Source organism: Liolophura sinensis, chromosome 7 (genome assembly GCF_032854445.1).
Source record: "Liolophura sinensis isolate JHLJ2023 chromosome 7, CUHK_Ljap_v2, whole genome shotgun sequence".
NCBI classification, from domain to species: domain Eukaryota; kingdom Metazoa; phylum Mollusca; class Polyplacophora; order Chitonida; family Chitonidae; genus Liolophura; species Liolophura sinensis.
Window position 1 is genome coordinate 32,769,904 of NC_088301.1, and position 18,770 is coordinate 32,788,673.

At 38.7% G+C, this 18,770-nt stretch overlaps 2 protein-coding genes across 5 annotated transcripts in view; both read right to left on the reverse strand.

Moving 5' to 3' along the window:
• LOC135471778 (ciliogenesis and planar polarity effector 1-like) overlaps positions 1 to 10,673 on the reverse strand; it is a 64,243-nt gene extending 53,570 nt beyond the window's left edge. For 3 of the 4 annotated variants that reach the window (XM_064751112.1, XM_064751113.1, XM_064751110.1), the window contains exons 1-8: positions 10,500 to 10,673; positions 6,016 to 6,125; positions 5,428 to 5,563; positions 4,077 to 4,196; positions 3,547 to 3,770; positions 3,082 to 3,185; positions 1,109 to 1,363; positions 148 to 330 (exon numbers count right to left, since the gene is read on the reverse strand). In XM_064751112.1, coding sequence (XP_064607182.1) covers positions 148 to 330; positions 1,109 to 1,363; positions 3,082 to 3,185; positions 3,547 to 3,770; positions 4,077 to 4,196; positions 5,428 to 5,563; positions 6,016 to 6,096 — 1,103 coding nt within the window. In that variant the 5' untranslated portion in view covers positions 6,097 to 6,125; positions 10,500 to 10,673. Of the gene's footprint in view, positions 1 to 147; positions 331 to 1,108; positions 1,364 to 3,081; positions 3,186 to 3,546; positions 3,771 to 4,076; positions 4,197 to 5,427; positions 5,564 to 6,015; positions 6,126 to 6,807; positions 6,906 to 10,499 lie in introns of those variants that run through there. The other variant, XM_064751111.1, reaches the window with a different exon arrangement.
• Positions 9,652 to 12,907, reverse strand: LOC135471779 (cell surface glycoprotein 1-like). The gene is made up of 5 exons (XM_064751115.1): positions 12,746 to 12,907; positions 12,547 to 12,627; positions 11,558 to 12,433; positions 10,687 to 11,460; positions 9,652 to 10,595 (listed from the first exon to the last, which is right to left on the reverse strand). The coding sequence occupies exons 1-5, from the start codon at positions 12,816 to 12,818 to the stop codon at positions 9,889 to 9,891; spliced, it is 2,511 nt and encodes an 836-aa protein (XP_064607185.1). The 5' UTR covers positions 12,819 to 12,907; the 3' UTR covers positions 9,652 to 9,888.
• Positions 12,908 to 18,770: the final 5,863 nt, after the last annotated feature.

Sequence of the window (18,770 nt, forward strand, 5' to 3'; positions counted from 1 at the left end):
TATGTCTAAAAAAAAAAAAATTCAAAGGCTTTGAAGTAAATTAAATGTAGCATTTACAACTGGCTAATTATTTGAAATGTATGCTACCTCAAAGAATCATACAGCTTGTTGGTCAAATAATGCTACAACATAAAGTTACCCACACACCTTACAGCTATAAGAGGGTGCAAAGGAAGATAGTATGTCGGCCCCATATCCAGAGAGCAGCCAGAGGACTGAAGGGGCAGGGGCTCTCCCAGGCGCGGGGCCACTCCCAAACACCCATGTCGTGTCATAAAGGTCAGAAAAAGACCGTCCGCAGTCCAGGCCAAATCAGCAATCCAATAGTCCCTAATAAGAGAACACAAAATGGCATGCCATAGCAAGACAAAAAAAATAAGAGAAAAAAATATTTACTTCATTGGTTGTTGTTTAATGTCAAGAAATTTTCACTCATACAATGGTGGTCAAGTATAAAATGCAATGTCATAGGCTTATATTTTAATGTGTTAAATACAATAGGCTTTACCAGATATTTTGGAAAAAAATCAATCGGTGCAAATCCAATAGAATTTTTTTATTATTTTAGAAAAAGCACCAGTACTTGCCTTTCACAAAATATCAGCCTTGTCTATCCACCATTCAAAATCGGTAATAAAGCACCTAAAATCGCATTATAACTTTTTCAAATTTTCAAATCATTTTAACATCTATAAATAATATGTGATATTTACTAAAAGGAAACATTTCAGCTATTCTTGATAAATACAGAAAATTTGACTTCAGTAGTGAATATTTAGTGAATTATAGATTTTAGAATAACTTTTATTACCTAAACATTAAAAACTTCCACGACTGGTGGCACAGACACCTATGACACACCTGATATCCCAGACAGGGATGTTTACCTTGATAAGAGTATCGAAAACGTTCAATATCTCCTCCATTACAGAATTAAATCTGCCTTTAACAAGTAGTCCCAATCTGTGCATCCCTTTATTGGATATGTCAGACTTCTGTAAAGCTGTCATTGTGAAGCAACAATGTACACATATGCACCACAATCCCACATGATTGCACATAACAATAGTGCATGCCACTAACACTAGATCTGTTATGGTCTTATTACCTCCCTTCACAGTGAACAGCTGGGTTAGTTCCACAGTTTCTCAGGTCAGCAATGATGACTGTTTCAGTCAGAGGAGAGATGTACAACAAGGCAGTGAGGCTGGCTGACCTCTGGTTGACCCCTACAGCCAGCACTTGACCATCAGGGGAATACTGTACCACATATGAGCCCTTGGATCCCATTGGCTCACAAGATACATTGATGTTTCTCAGTGGGTACTGGATATTGCTCCATTCAGCCTGTACACTTGGGTGTCTGTGAACACAAATTTAGTTACATGGTTACTACTCACTGACTATATATAGAATCTATAATCAGTATAAAGCTTTATAAAGGGTAAGGCATTTTCAGAAGCACTAACAAAGGTTCATTTCAACACCTGGAAAGTGATGATAAATATTTCAAAGAAAGACCACGCCCTTATGTGGCTCACGAGCTACATGTCAAAGAAACTTATACCATCTTGAACTGACACTTATCGTCCAACCCAAAGGAAAGAATTTGTCTTTGCTAAAATTAATAAGGAATTCTTGTAAAAAGCAGTTTTGTTCACCTTACTATATGTACATAATATTAATTTGCCAAAATGCATAGTAATTCAGCCAAATGCTTCACTTTACAAGCCAAGCTATCATGACTAGGCATTCAATCTGTTCCTACTTGCACATTTTTTAAATATTAGAAGTAACTTATTCTGCAGAATACTGAAAACCTACAAAGTATTACACAATGTTATTACATTATTACATTTACTAAGCGTTCACCCACTTTATTGTTGGCTTACAGCAGCAGGATATTATGGTATCATATACTGCTTTCTCAATAATGTATCGGCAAGGAAATTTTACATAATTTGAGCAAGTCCTAACATTTGCAATTCACTGGTTCTCCATGTCAACCAGTGGGTAGAAATGTCAAACCTGCATTGTTAATCCATCTTCCAATTGTTATCCAGCCATTAAAATTTTGGATTCGAGTCAAACAAGTCAAACAAACATCTGTAAAACATCAGCTAATAAGCTATTATGCTACTCTGCTTGATAATGGTATTGGTATCTATACCGAAACGTGGCTTCCAAATAAACAGAAGTTGTTATCCATTTATCTTGTTATGTTATCCAACTTAACTTCTAAATGCCTCCCAAAGATGTTATCTGCCATGTTTTCAATTCAAAATTCCAGCAAGGTACTGGCTTGTTGTCTAACTGAAAGACAGATATGTATGCAGGGGCACAAGATTTCTTCCCCACAGGACTCCAGTCAGTGAGAATTTGTATTCTAAAAAGTTTTTTTCTCTTTTGCTTTCAAAGATAAGGAAGCTCTTTCCATAAAATTTTTCACTGTCAACAATTTATCTTAAAAAACAGCTATCCTTGATGAAACGGTCCAAAACATTGCAGACATTGGTTTGACTTGTTCAAATCAAAAGTTCAAACAGTTGGATTACTAATTATGAAGTGGCATCATCACCACGTCATAAGTTTTCCATTTCACTCCTTTGTGAAACGTTTTACATTTACATCTATGTGGTGATGCCTCCACTTCACTATTTTTATTGAACACACGTACAACTACGAGCCTAAAGCAGCTGGATTACTGTTAAAAGATGGTTTAGTGGTACTTGTTTTGACACTTCTACAAGCCAAATGACTTGGAGACTCAGCATACATCAATCACTATGATGAACTTCAGTAGGAAAGGGTAAGTGAAATTTTCCTGCTGGACTATATAGTCACCAGCATGGAATTATGCTCTATGCAGGGCTTTATATTTTTACAAGTTCTCAAACATTACGCATTCAGTCCCCAAGCAAAGCCCTAGCAGACATACCACTGAGAAGGTTTTAGCCTAGTGTGCTCTAAACCATTCCAGAAGTCTCTAATACAGAGAGTCTAGATAGAGATCATTCCCATAACCTGTACACTATACTCTCTAACACCACCTCAACTATTACATTTAATTTGCCAACTTGCCTGTTATATGCTGAGCTGTCTGGGAATCTGACAAGCACAGTGGACACACAGAGTTTGTCTTCACTTGTGAATACCACTGAATTCTGACAACAGCTCCCCAATACCTGAAACATGGCACAGTATACATACATAAATGTCTTGATACCTTTTAAATAACCGACACGTAAATTTAAAGAATTTAACCACATGAACAAGTTAATGCTTAAATTGACTGTCAAACAAAATTTCATTTCAGAATATTTAAATCTGCAAAATGATCATGCTTAAATGGTATACATGTGTATATAGCATTTTGTCTAGTAGGTTGCATCTAGGAAAAGCTATCAAACTTTCAAAACTTTACTTACTATAGTTTTAGATTTTCACTCAAGCTTCGATGTATTTATTGTAATATTCTGTGTTTAAATTTTCTGAAATTTGACATCGACCCAGGTTTCAATTTGAACCAGCTTATCCTTTCCACACCTTATTTTTGTAGAATACAAGATGACTGCTAGCCTCTCTTTGGCCTGGATAGGGGAGGGGAATGTTGTCAGGGGCAACCACTGTTGACCATACACCTTGGAGATCCTCCTCTCTAGTTGTCAAGACATTCTGCCGAGGATCTTTCTCCCAAACATAGTACAGCCGATGGTTGAAGACAACAATTAGCTTACTACAGTCACAGGAGAGGTTAACCACTGCATGCACTGTTAAAAGAAAGTATGATCATTAGTTTACAAACCATATACAGGCATTGAGTTTAAGTTCAATGTAAGACAACAAAATTATCCGTACGACATTGTCATTGTGAATACTTTCACCGCTAAACATAATTATTTTTGGTGCCATATTGTGTAGTACTCCGTACTATTTGAACTGATGTGACTGCTATAAGGTTTAATGTTACTGATGTTACCAACAAATTTTAATAACTTTGGACATGTTGTCTACAGTACATGTATGAATTTCTGTTACGTGTCTTCACCAGAACACATATTCTACATCTGTCTCACCTGTTCTGAAATCTGCCAGAGGAATATGATCTAATAAGCCAGGTATTATCTTCAGCATGTCCAAGTCTTTGTGCCAGATAGCAACATCTCCAGACACCAGCAAGCAAACCAGGAAATGACCTACACACACAAAATTATACTCACTTTGTTTGACCTAAAATTTTGTCCCCTAAAAAGTCACAAGGTATTACTTTTGATGCTGAAACATGTGATTACCCTGTAGGATATGACCCTACCTTTAAACCCAACCTGGGGCCTCTGTGGCCCAGTTGGTTAGCGTGCTAGTGCAGCACACAGAGTAAGAAATGAATAACATGTTAAGTCATGGACAAAATTTTAGGTTAAATACTGTATTTTCTTGTTTCATTATTCATTTATTTGGTTAGTGATTAATGCTGTGCTTGTGACTATTACAAAGGTTAATAGCTGTATCTGTGCAGAGCACAGATAAAAACAGTGCCGTTAACCGGGTACCAGGCAAACCTGTCATTAGATGATGTAGATAAACCAGTAGAAGCTAGTTTAGAACATATGACATCACTGGTTAATGTATTGGCATTTTTTCTGGATAATGACCACGTTCGTTAGCAGAAGAAAGTAAGTGACTTCTCCAAGTACATGTACCTGTATGAACCTTCATAGTCACAACTACATGCACAAGTGATCCTCCAAGGGCAACCTGGTGCTGTTTCACACAGCTATCGTAGGATCCACAGGTTGATCATACATACCATTACATACAACTTAAGAAACAAGCTGGGAAAAGTATATTTTTTTATTCCTATATAGATTAAAAGTTAGGATTTCCTCCACTGAAAAAATTGTTATTTCCCATGTAAGATTAGATGTCACTTTTGATATTTCACACCTCGATGCCATGATATCCGAAAGAAGCATTTTCTTTCATAGTGTTTCAGTCTGAGCTCAACCGAATGATGTCACAATACAAGTATAGTCAGCTTTAAAAAAAGTACATGAAATCATACAAGATGTCAAGCATCATATTGTAAATGTTAAAGTCTTTGAAGTCGTACAGCTCAAGTATTCAACATAAAAACATTAATATTATCAAAATATAATAAGTCATAAATCTTGTGTGTAATCATTTCCATCTCTAACTTCAGCAATATGTATAGTATTCAACCTTCACAGTGGAATATCCTGTTTATTTGATTGGTGTTTCCTGATGTATAGCCATTCCTTGACTCAAGGAGAGACACACAGAGAGGTCCTCAAACATAGTTCTTCACACAATTCAAATGATCTATTATAACTATAGAATGGATAGTGTCTTCAGCTTTCTTTCACAATTCAACATTGGTTAGTTAGGAACAAGATATTCACTCATTACCATTGGATGTAGTGGAGAGACAGACAATCTGTGGCAAAAGGGGAGATAACTTTGGTATTTTGCGAGTTGTCTTCCCAGAAGGCAGGTACAGCACACTGAGGCGATTTCTGTCCAGTAGAAACAGACTCTCTTTCTCCTAAAAGTCAAATATTTCATTTTGGTCAAAAAAATATCACAGTTACACAATTTCTGATTGATTTAATAAGCTTCCATGATCAAAAACCATAGGATTTTCTACTTCAAATTATAGTAATGTCAAAGCTAAGTTTTCTCTGCCCTCCCTGTGCGCACACTACAACTTCCATCACAATCTAAAGCGTGGCATAGATGCAGACATTTAACTAAGCATTTTCTTCTATTAACACTAATAGCACCATGAGAGTTTCCCATTAACATCCTGATATCAAAATGCAGGTATAATTTAAATCTAAGCTTTCTAGATGGCAAAAACTGAGGATCTGTATAGCATTCATACCTGCCCACACACAGTACTGTCATTCATTTGTATACAACTTGTACTGGCTACTGTATAAGAATGTGTTTATCACTTCATAACCTTACATTTACCATAAAATGTTTCAAGCTTACCTCTCCCAGCCAAGCAAACTTTGGCCATGGTTTCTTTCGTTTGATACTTGTTGAAGCCAGGACTTCAAGGTTTAACTTCATGTTGGCTTTGTTACAGTTTCCACTCTACCCTAAAAGCAAACAATAAAATCAACATGAGCTACATGTAGTTCAACAACATTCAAGTAGTCTTAACACCCGGTTTTGGATTCTGTTTCAATTCAGTTTCACCCCATCATTAGTTCAATGATTAAACTCAAATATCAGAAATTATTGAAAATAGCAACATTCTACTGAACTACTGTGACCCGGAATTGCACAAAGCATTAATGTATCATACGATACTGGATAAAATAAAATGCAGGACAGTTCCTCATTACATCCATTAACTTTCGTATTTTAGCCAAGAGATCAGCAGTAAACTTTTGATATTGCGAACGGATGGCCAGTAGTCTCATCTATCAGTAAATATAACTCATCATTACAACAGTAGTCGGGCTGGTGACTGCAATGTTGTTGTTGTTGTTGTTGCTGTACAAGTTTCTCAATACGGATAGTCAAATCGTAGTCAACATGAATATTTCTAATCATCCATACAGTCTTGGCAAAGTTCTAAGAAAGTCAGTTCAGTGGGTTAACTAAACCTTTGTCATCCGCAAATTATTAAGCGTACGTTCTTTTAGCTGTTTAGATGACAGTTGTCACCGTGTGTGTCTTAACGAACCTCAAAGAGCTGCACATTTTCTTTTCAACATATGTGAAGCATTTTACTAGAATGAGCGAAAAAAATGAGTGTCAGTTGTAAATACTTACAAACTATTGACAACTTTACAAGGCAAACAGACTTCATTTTCAGCGCTTTCACCGAACGGGAACAAGACTTTACATGTTTCAAGCAGCCGCCATTTCCCTAGCCAGTGCAGTTGTTACGGGAGTGGCCTCCCTTCTCGTTTCATAGTTATCCCCCCCTTTAGTCCGACTGAGGCGAACTTAGACTGTATCCATTCAGATTAAAACAATTAACTAGACCCAGAAAACTGACACTGATTTAGACTCATGCAAATCTTACATCACATGATGCTACTTAATGGTATTTTCAATCCTGTAAAATAAGTCAGCTGAAAGCCGCATTACCAGTGCAACATGTGACCACTCCATCATGTGCTTGGGGATTAACAATTTTTCAAACATATGGCAATAACGAGTCTTTAGATGTGTGTACATATACAGTGTCTTCTTGCAGCAAAAGTGCCAATCATGTCATGATAATGTATGAATAACTGAATAATCACACATAATAATCAATACAGATTAATCTCCATCTGTCAAATACCAATTTGCATTACTTCATGAATAACAAACTAGAAATATCCAAGTATACCAGAAGCACTCTGTCAGATATTAAAGGATTGTGCGAATATGGTTTAGCAGTAAAGATGCTTTGGTCATATCATAATGGTCTGCTTCAGGCTGGGTAGATCCAGGATCAATCCTGTGTTGGGTGACACCTAAAAAAGAGGTTGTAACTTCCGAACTCGGGGCTCAACAGTAAGGGGATAGTGCAATGACGGGTTGACCCATATCAGTATAATGGCTTACTTGTCTTCCATTAGTTGTGTCTGTGAAGCAGCAATATATAAAAGAGCAGTGGAAATCCGTGTTGCAACAAGGCGGAACATTACATGCACTCTAAGGACTCTGTCGTCATACGACTGAAAAAACGTTAGGTACGACGCTAAACCCCAAGCACTCACTTTCACTCATACCATAATGTTATCTTCTTAATAGAAGTAATAGACCTTCTGCATGCAAACAAAATGTCGTGTTACCTCAATCGAACACCACACCAAAGATGGCAGACACCAAACTCCTCCCAGTCACATATATACGGTTGACCAGCTGTTGGTCTATTCCCTTATCCTTGGTGCAAACTGTTACTCTTACTCCTTACTGTTTATGGCTTTACACTATATTAGAACGTCAGAATGACATTACCCCTGCCTGAATGTTTCTGGCTTTACTCCATATCAGCATGGCCTGCCCCATGCAGAGTGAATGTTTGCTTGATTGGGGTTTAACATTGTTTTCAACACTATTTTGGTCATATCACAACAGTGTCTAATGCTGACATATTTATAGCGCAAACTCATTGCAGACGCAATGCCCAACTCACACAGGGCATATTCCTCTTATATATTTGATGTATTTTGTTCCTTCTCTGACCCATTATTTAAATGTTTATATTTGTGTGTTAACATTATAATAGATTTGGGTCTACACCATATTAATCAAGACTGCTGAACTTAACACTGTTATTTTCAAGATTTCCCAGTCATTATTTTTCTTGAGGACTTCACAGCAACAAGCGGGGCCTCTGTTGCCGGGGTGGTTAGCATGCCAACATGCATTGGCCCAAGAGATCATGCTAGCTTCCTCTCGGCCATACGTGGTAAGGTCTGTCAGTATCCAGCAGACGGTTGTGGGTTTCATCCCACCATTATGCTGGTCGCCGTCATATAAGTGAAATATTCTTGAGTATAGTGTAAAACACCAATCAAATAAATAAATCATAGCAACAAGTAGCTGACGATGGTCCTTTGTGTGATCTTGCATAAAGTGAGCTAGAGACTACTTGCCTCCCTCCAATATAAGGAACCAATGGAGGGTTACTGGCACATTTATCACAGCCATTCTGATTTACTTCACCCATAAATATTTTTGAGTATGTGAGAGAACTTGCCAATAACTTGCAAAGTTATTCATTGCTTTTCCTCGCATACTCAGGATACCCTGCTCATAACACTTGCCCATTGTGGAATTGAGTGATTCTTAGGTAACACCAATCAAATGAGTACATAAATTAAGTAATCATGTGGTTGATAAATCAGAGGTTACTGACAAATCTAGAAGAGCGACCGCTTTCTAAACCTTTTGTGGGCCCTTGATAAAAATAAGCAGTTGACTATGATTGTGTGGCTGGATGTGAAATTGAACATAGTTGATGAACAGTTGCATATTTGTATTTCACACAAGCAATAGTTGGTTAAACAACAATCAATCGGTCATTTCTCAAACCAACCAATTTGCAATGATACCAAAAAAAACAAAAAAAACCCCAAAAAACAATGTCACTGCATTAATCAACCACAATCAAAGTTTAATCACATCGACATGAAAAACAAAACAAAAAACAACCAGAACAAAGTCATAAAGAAAGGGCTGTAGGTATAGAATACACACCTAGTTTATTTGTAAAACTGTTAAGAAAAGCGTGCCGAAAACATTGATAGGTAAAATTTCATGTGCCAAAAAGTCGAACGGCCAAAAGTGAAAATAGTATGATTTTTTAAACCTGTAAGAAATCAAAACTGAGAGTACATGTTAACCCCTGGAAAGAAAGAAACTAGAAATTTAAGGTTGAAAACTAAAAATGTCTTTTACATTATACCAGCAAACCACAGTTAAAATGTAAAACAGCTACATGTATTTATATTAAGAGCATGATTTGAAGCTCTGCACTGAAAAACAACCAACACAAAATTTCTCAAATTTTTTTATTGTAACATTTTAACTTAAGTTTAATAGGAAAAAATGAAAGACACTGAAAATACATGTATTTTCATTTGCTTTTTATTAATAGAACCTTAGGGACAAAAAACAGTGAATTAAATTCATTATATATATAAACAAAGAACAAAACACCTTGTGTCAAAAATAATTTTATTTTGTGCAATAAGCATTAATTAAATTAATAAGTTTGTGCAGAAAGTCTCTCTTCTCGGCATCAATCAACGTATATTTATCTGAAATTTACAAAGAAAATAGTGATTAAAATAATGTTTTTGTTCTACAAGTGCTTTAAAGCATTTAATCAATGTAATACTAGAAATTACCTTAGTAATTATCAATTGTTACTTTAAAACCAACAATGTTGTAGATAGTACTAGCCCTTTCCTTTTGGGTTATGTAGTCATAAAAATGCGCGATATCCTTAAAATGTGCGAGAATGGCTGTCCCGCATTCAGCAACCTGTCCATCTTTGTCCCTGCTGTGGCTGTCAAAAAAGTAAATACCAGATTCCCCACGAATAATGGAGGTGGTGAGGTTTCCAGCAGTTAAAAGTGCAGCATGAAATGGATCTGAAAGAGAAAGACTTAAGGCATGAGCAAAAGTTACTGTACCAAATTCTTGTGCTAATGTTGGAGACATACCAAAAGAGCCATAAAAGACTGTATTGTTAAAGCTTACCTTCAAGAAAGTGTTATCAATCCAAAGCAAATTGTCCATTTCCTCGAAACAGAGGCGCGTCTCCCCTGTGAGATGGCGGCCAAGCTCCATGACGCGTCGCGTATGAATCTCATCTCCCATCAAAACGGCACGATTGACCGCCTCTCGGTCCCAGAACGCAGGGGGGAAAAGACGTGCGCGTAATGCTGCCACAAACGCGATACTGCAGCACTGCGTATTTGGGAAACACGAGGACTGGCGCGTTTGCGGGATCTTACCTTGAGAAAAATCTCCTTGTACAGAGTTCAGTGGAAAATGTTGTGGTCGTTTTCCTTCTGGCCTGGGATCAATGTCCTGTGGGTGGAATGTGGTGTCTGCAATGAAATGGGGAAAAATGAGTGAAAAGACAGGTGAACAGATGTACCAGTATTACCAAGTTAAATTTGTTGGTTTAAATAAACTTACTTTGCTTTTTCCTTTTTCGTTTCTTCTTCTTTGACATCTTTGTTGTGGTGTCTGATGATGTTCTTATAATTCCTGGAAGGGTTGTAGTGGGGGAAGTGGAGGGCCTAAGAGGGGTGGAATGAGGAGAAGGGGTGGAGTGAGGAGATAGGGTGAGGTCAGGAAATGGGGTGGGGACAAGAGAAGAGATGGAGACAGGAGAAGGGATATGGAAAGGGGTGAGGTCAGGCAAAGTAGTGGGGTCAGGAGAAGGGATTTGGAAAGGGGTGAGGTCAGGCGAAGTAGTGGGGTCAGGAGAAGGGATTTGGAAAGGGGTGAGGTCAAAAGAAGGAGTGGGGCCAGGAGAAGGGATGGGGACCGGAGAAGGGATGGGGACAGGAGAAGGGATATGGATAGGGGTAAGGTCAGGAGAAAGAGTGGGTTCAAGAGAAGGGATGGAAACGGGAGAAGGGATGGGAACAGGAGAAGGGATATGGATAGGGGTAAGGTCAGGAGAAAGAGTGGGTTCAAGATAAGGGATGGAGACAGGAGAAGGGATGGGGACAGGAGAAGGGATATGGATAGGGGTAAGGTCAGGAGAAGAAGTGGGTTTAAGAGAAAGGGTGGGGACAGGAGAAGGGATATGGAAAGGGGTAAGGTCAGGAGAAGGAGTGGGGTCAGGAGAAGGGATGGGAGAAAGGTTGGGGTCAGGTGAAGGGGTATGGGAAGAGGTAAGGTTGTGAAATGGGGTAAAGGTAAAGGTGGAGTCAGGAGAAGGGGTGGTAGCTGACTGTTTGTCTGAAATGAAAGAAAAAAAGTATCTGTGAAGAAATCAATCCATGAGCTTTACAAACACATGTCAAAGTATTAGAAATTTTGACTTAAATTAACTTACTCTTTTTCTTCTTCTTGTGTTTCTTCTGTGATGTCTTCTTCCTGGTGTGAGGAGGAGAGGAAGCTGGTTCAGCAGAGTGGGAGAGGTCAGGGATTGGCCCAGGAGAGACAAAAGGGATGGAGGGAGGGGTGAAGTCAGCAGAAGGGACAGGGGAAGGGGTGAGGACAGGAGAAGGGATGGGGGAAGAGGTGATATCAGGCATAGGGAGTGGGGAAGGGACGAGGTGAGGAGAAGGGACAGGGGAAGGGGTGAGGTCAGGGATAGGTATTGGGGAAGGGATGAGGTGAGGAGAAGGGGCAGAAAAAGGGATGGGATCAGGAGAAGAGGTGTCAGGAATAGAAATGAGAGAAGGGGCTAGGTCAGGAGAAGGGACAGGGGAAATGGTGAGGTCAGGAATAGGGACATGGGAAAGGGTCAGTTCAGGAGAAGGGACAGGGGAAGGTGTGATATCAGGAGAAGGGACAGGGCAAAGGGTGAGGTCAGGAATAAGGACATGGGAAGGAGTGAGTTCAGAAGAGAAGTGGAAAAGGGTGAGGTCAAGGGAAGGGACAGGGCAAGGGATGTGGTCAGGAGAAGGGATTGGGGAAGAGGTGAGATCAGGAGATGGGACAGGGCAAATAGTGACGTCAGCAGAGAGGATGGGAGGAGTTTGGTCAGGAGAAGGGGTGAGGTCAGGAGAAGGGACCGTGGAACAAATGAGGTCAGGAGAATAGGCTGGTGGGGAAGAGGAGCTAAGTGGGTTGGGGTAAGGGGGAGTTGGGGAAGGAGGGAGGGGGGCAGGTTCAGGAGAAGGGATGGGGTGGGAAGAGGAGTTAGGGACAGGGTTTGGGTGAGGTGGGGTTGAGGGAAGGGAAATAGTGGTGAAGATGAGGATGTCTGTTTAAAACAAAAAAATAAGGTTTTAATTAGTGGATACTGTTAAGTTTCACAATTTTAAATTACTGATAATATATGGTAATTAACCTCATAAACTAATAAGTTTTACTTACCTGCTCCATCTCCTGATGACCAACAGCATCGGGATAGTCTGCTTGTTTTCTTCTTCTTGTCTTTCTTGGACTTCTTTTTGGCTGACGACAAAATGGAAGATTTAAGTTTTCACACAAAACAAAATGAACTGAAGGACAAGACGATGATATTTGAAAAAAAAAACGGGTTATTTTAGGATAGGCCTACATTTAAAGTTACCTTTCCAATGACGACAGATGAAGAAAATAAAAGCAAAGCAGGACAAGATCCCTGCAGAGGACTGCTGGGCCATTTGTCCTGTGAAAAATATAGTATTAAAAAATCCATTACTTAGAAACCAGTACGGTTAATTACTTATATGTTTGAAAGCAAACGTTGGTCGTGTTGTGTTCAAAAGGGCACAAAATTTGATTACGTTTTGTTGACCTACGTCACGGTGTGACGTCATAAAAGTTATAAACCATAATTTTGTTGCAATGGCGAAAAGAATATACAGGCAAAACTCTCACCTATTTTAATAGGAGCCTACAAGCGGGAATTAAGCTGTAAAGAAATAAAGGAAGGTGAGAGATTGGGTAAAGGAATTAAAAACTGAAATTCGAAGAGTAACGAGGAGAATTTGTTGCGTTTGATTGCTCAAGAGACAGGAGAATTGTTCCAATTTGCTGTCAACAGCGACGTGAGTCCTTAGCTTGTCAAGGCTGAAGTGACGCCGATTTCAGGCCGAGGGCCCTTATATACCTCTGGGAGGGGGTTAATTCTGTTCCAGAACGCGCCAGTTTAAGCCAATTATATTATGGGACTAAAAACGAGCAACCAATAATTATTAATATTCTATTTACTAGAACTAGCGACGTTGGCGGCCATTTGTAAACAAACCCGTTGTCAACTCCATGCATGGAACGTTATCAGATTGTGAAATGGCCGCGATTACTTCCATCCTTTAAGGCCAACGTTTAACATGAATTAACCGGTCAAACGTGTGTCAATATTGGAGTATGCCTTAAAAGAAACGATATTTCTTGTTTCACTTTGACACTCTCATTTATTACCCCGACGTCTGTCAAACTTAATTGTATGGGATACTAATTAATTAATTGATACATAAATCATGATGTAGTGTAGTATGACGGACTTTGAGTACTTTACATGATTTTATTGATCATCTTTCGTGCAGATTTTAACGAAACTGGTTTCAAGTTAAAATTGTTGAAGGAAACAGGACCTTCACGAGCTTTAAAGATCCTATAACTTTTCGTTTATCCGTCTTTAGTACTCATTCTGGGTATTTATCTGGAGTATTTCGTTATGCATTTTACCAGCATTTTATTGTAACTTGATTTTAAAATTTTGAAAACGTAGTTATGAACGCTTTGAGGTTAATTGAATAGCTTTGCATAGATCTGCCGGTGCATTAATTTTGTTAAATCATTAAATATTTTCAGTACCGGTGGTTTGAGTGGAAGAAATAACGCTGAATATGTGTTAATTCTGCATTTTTGGTCAGTTTTTGCTGCCGTGAAAATGTATGTGTTCATGCTGCGAAGTTGTATATTTGCTATACCTGGAATGTTTTTATGTTGCGGTTTGGTTCATTCTTTTACATTTTGCTAACAGTCAGGTAGCTTTTGTATGGGAGCTTTTGATTGGACATAACTTCTGAAAATTATGGAGAAGCGCGGGTTGAGTGAGTATCACTGTCCGATTGGTCCAAGACCCAATTTTTTTTGTACCGGTATTTTGCGCGTTTTAAACGTTTCAGAACATTTTAATCTTTCACTCAGCGCCTATATCAGTTTGATTTGTAATAAATTTATCAGACGTATTCATGGCAAAAAAAAGTATGGTAACTGCATGATCTCAGGAAAGTTACATTACGATATCCACTTTACAACAACAGCATGAACAACGAAAAGCATCCTGCCCTTATGTGAATGTTGGACGGGTTACTGGCAGTCTCAATAAATTTAAAACAGCAGTCTAGTTGGTAATTTTGAATCTCTTGTGGTGGTTTTTTTTTTGTATTTCCATTTAACACTAATCATCCGCTAGGACATGTTACAAGCTGTACAAGCTCGAACACAAAATTATTTAAACTCGATATTGAAGACATGTACATCTTTTTTACACATCTAACATAGCCCAGGGCATGTATAAGCATGAGTAGTACGGTAATTAAAATATCAGCAAATGTTTAGACTGTCAGTTGCTTTTGGGGCTCCTATTTTACTTGTATGAAATAATAAATAAATAAATACAAAAATAAAATAAACAATAAATAAATAAACTCCAAAACAAAGAAAAAAGAAACAAGTAATTGGTGGGAGAGAATTAAGGGCTGAAAAAAGCTGAACAGCTGTAGTATCTGCACCAAGGTGAGCTAACACCCCACCCAGGCACATTATGCTCACACCTCACCCTGTCAAATTATACTGACACTGGGTAAACAAGTCCTATTTCCTTGATCTAATCTCTTAGTGCTGAGTATCAAGTGATGCAACAAGAAGTCCCATTTTTAAAGTCTAACTTCAGCTACTGAAGTGGTTTAGAACATACTGTAAAGTAGGTGTTTCATGATAAATGTAATTTTTCAGGATCATCCAGTAGTCAGGCTTATTCTTGGTTGGAGATGGGCTCTCACACTTGTTTACTTTATAGTGCTGAGGGTTCGTAAAATCAGTGGATAGCAAAACTTTGTGTTTTATGAAAACATGATTATTTCACTTCTGTTTTGGTGTTGATAATGTAGGGCAGAAAACTGGAAAGTTTCAGTTTGTGGAAGTTGTGGAAGTTTCCTTGTATGCAGGACAGCAAAACAAGTGCTGGTTAAGCATCAAGCTGACAGCAATAACCGATTCAAAGGAAGTCTACACACATCGATCTTTACATCCAGATAGGTACCGTGTAGGTACCATATTAATCCCATGTTTAGGCCATGCAGAACCCATGCTGAGCCCACCTGGAGCCAATGAAGGCTGCCCACTTGGGCCCCTCACAGAAACCATGGATAAATTTCTATGAGCACTGGATCTCTTGAAAAGTGCCCTACTAAGCCTACGTTACACTTTGTCATTAGGAATAACCTTTTGGATTTTCATAAACGTTGTCCTATTTTTCCCTGTCCATCTGTCATTTCCTTGAAAAACATTTTGAACTACTGAACCTAAAATTGAAATTTCTGACAAAAATTTACCTTAGTTCACCCAACTTACAACTGGTCAAGGGACAAACCTTGGCCTTAAATACATCCAAAACAAAAAAAACACTAAAACAGTTGATTATACTTAAAGGCCATTAAACACTGACCAGTTTGATTAAAAGATTTTAAAACATCAAATTCTACTGTTTTCTGTAGTGACCCAGTTTCTGTAGCTGGCACATCCACATATTTTGTTTAAAATGGTTTAAGGTCCATTCAGTGAATGAATTCATACATCTATATGTATATGCACTTAGGATGATGAAATGTCTCTTGTGTTGTGGCAAAAACCTTATGTGATGTCACTGGTCCCAATAGAGTCAAAAAAAAAAAAAAACAAACCTTAGAATACCTTAGAATTCAAAATTTCAAATGCATTTACTTGGATGCATTTTTTTTTTTTTTTGCTGTTTTTGTAGACAGTGTTTAATGGCCTGACTTATCGGACATACACTTTCTATGCCTGTCATACTGCTCGAAGTAAAGATCAACACATAAATTTAACTATGACATAAAACAATGTTTAATGTTTCCCCACTTCTAAATGCCATTAAACAAGATCTAGACATACCTGTATTAAAACAGGATCCATGTTGGCTTCCTCTACGGCCATACATGGGAAGATCTCTCAGCAACCTGCGGATGGTCGTGGGTTTCCCCCGGGCTGAGTCTGGATGTATTTTGATATGTCATTAAAGCTGAGAAATTTGAAGTGCACGGTATTTGAATTGCACAGTATTGAATACTGACTGCATTTGATTATGTTACCAAATTGTATTTATTTATTTCATTGGTGTTTTATGCTGTACTCAAGAATATTTCATTTATACGACGGCGGCCAGCATTATGGTGGGTGGAACAAATTGTATTTAAGCAGGAGTAGTAAGAAAGGCTGCATAATTAATCAAATGAATTGTTAACTTACAATGACAGTAAGCTTTATGGATGGAGGAAAGCAGAATGCCTGGAGTAAACCATTGACCTTTGGCAAGTGCCTGACAAACTGTTTGTTATATTTGATACAGTTTCCCATTGATTTTTACAGATATTCATACCATAATGATGGAACAAAAATAGTTTTCAGCAAAATATTAGACTGACTCCGTGGTTAGCGTGTCAGTGTGGCCTTAGAAGCCTCTCACCAATGTGGTCAGTCACTGTGAATTAAAGTCTTTATCTCCGGTCGTAAATGAAAAGGTCTATCAACAGCCTGCAGATGATTGTGGTTTTCCTCTGGGCTTTGCCTGGTTTCGTCCCACCATAATGCCGACTACTGTCGTATTTTGTGAAATATTCTTGAGTACAGGGCTTAAACACCAATCAAATAAATCAATAAAGTCAGAGCGAGGGAATGCACAAATTCCTTGTCATCTTGTATGCTCATGAGTTGATCACCAGATCATTAAAATTCCGCAACATTTTCCTTTTTGCAGGCATTTTAAAGACGTGTACAGGTATCCGTTTGAAGTTACATAAAGATCTCATGTTTATTCACTCATGCCCATATGTTAAATGATGTTAAAATCTTAGGTATGACTCATTTTGGGATTGAAGCCAGGATGTGCTGTTAATAAGGCTGACACTCTAACCACTATGCCACCTCACTGGTCCTGGTGGTGAGTGAAGGCTTATATCAGCATAATCTGACTTCATGTGACTGAATGCTTTTGTATGTATATATGCTTGGGGTTCACTAGCAGTCATTCGGTGCGTCTACAAAAATTGTGTCTTCTTGTGGCTGCCGTCACTGAAGTATCATGCCGAATACACCAGACATGACACCTCACCACACTGGATGACTGGACTCCTGCTTGTGACTGAATGCTTTTGGCTTTACTCCATATCAGGATGACTAGACTCCTGCTTGTTACTGAATGCTTATTGTCTTTACTCCATATCAGGATGACCGGACTCCTGCTTGTGACTGACTGCTTTTGGCTTTATTCCATATCAGGATGACGGGACTCCTACTTGTGACTGAATGCTTATGGCTTTATTCCATATCAGGGTGAGGCGACTCCTGTTTGTGACTGAATGCTTATGGCTTTATTCCATATCAGGATGATGGGACTCCTGCATGTGACTGAATGCTTATGGCTTTATTCCATATCAGGATGATGGGACTCCTGCATGTGACTGAATGCTTATGGCTTTATTACATATCAGGATGATGGGACTCCTACTTATGACTGAATGCTTATGGCTTTATTCCATATCAGGATGACGAGACTCCTGCTTGTGACTGAATGCTTATGGCTTTACTCCATATCAGGATGACCGGACTCCTACTTGTGACTGAATGCTTATGGCTTTATTCCATATCAGGATGACCAGACTCCTGCTTGTGACTGAATGCTTATGGCTTTATTCCATATCAGGATGACCGGACTCCTGCTTGTGACTGAATGCTTATGGCTTTACTCCATATCAGGATGACGGGACTCCTGCTTGTTACTGAATGCTTATTGTCTTTACTCCATATCAGGATGACCGGACTCCTGCTTGTGACTGACTGCTTTTGGCTTTATTCCATATCAGGATGACGGGACTCCTACTTGTGACTGAATGCTTATGGCTTTATTCCATATCAGGGTGAGGCGACTCCTGTTTGTGACTGAATGCTTATGGCTTGACTCTATATCAGGATGACGGGACTCCTGCTTGTGACTGAATGCTTATGGCTTTATTCCATATCAAGATGACCAGACTCCTGCTTGTGACTGAATGCTTATGGCTTTACTCCATATCAGGATGATGGGACTTCTGCTTGTGACTATATGCTTATGGCTTTATTCCATATCAGGATGATGGGACTCCTGCTTGTGACTGAATGCTTATGGCTTGACTCCATATCAGGATGACCAGACTCCTGTTTGTGACTGAATGTTTATGGCTTTATTCCATATCAGGATGAGGTGACTCCTGCTTGTGACTGAATGCTTATGGCTTTATTCCATATCAGGATGACCAGACTCCTATATGTCACTGAATGCTTATGGCTTTATTCCATATCAGGATGACCAGACTCCTGCATGTGACTGAATG

Coding starts and splice junctions, on each gene's coding strand:
- LOC135471779 (XM_064751115.1), bottom strand. CDS start 12,818: ATGGCCCAGCAGTCCTCTGCAGGGATCTTGTCCTGCTTTGCTTTTATT. Junction 12,434..12,546: donor GTCATCAGGAGATGGAGCAG/GTAAGTAAAACT, acceptor TGTTTTAAACAG/ACATCCTCATCTTCACCACT. Junction 10,596..10,686: donor ACGAAAAAGGAAAAAGCAAA/GTAAGTTTATTT, acceptor ATTTCATTGCAG/ACACCACATTCCACCCACAG.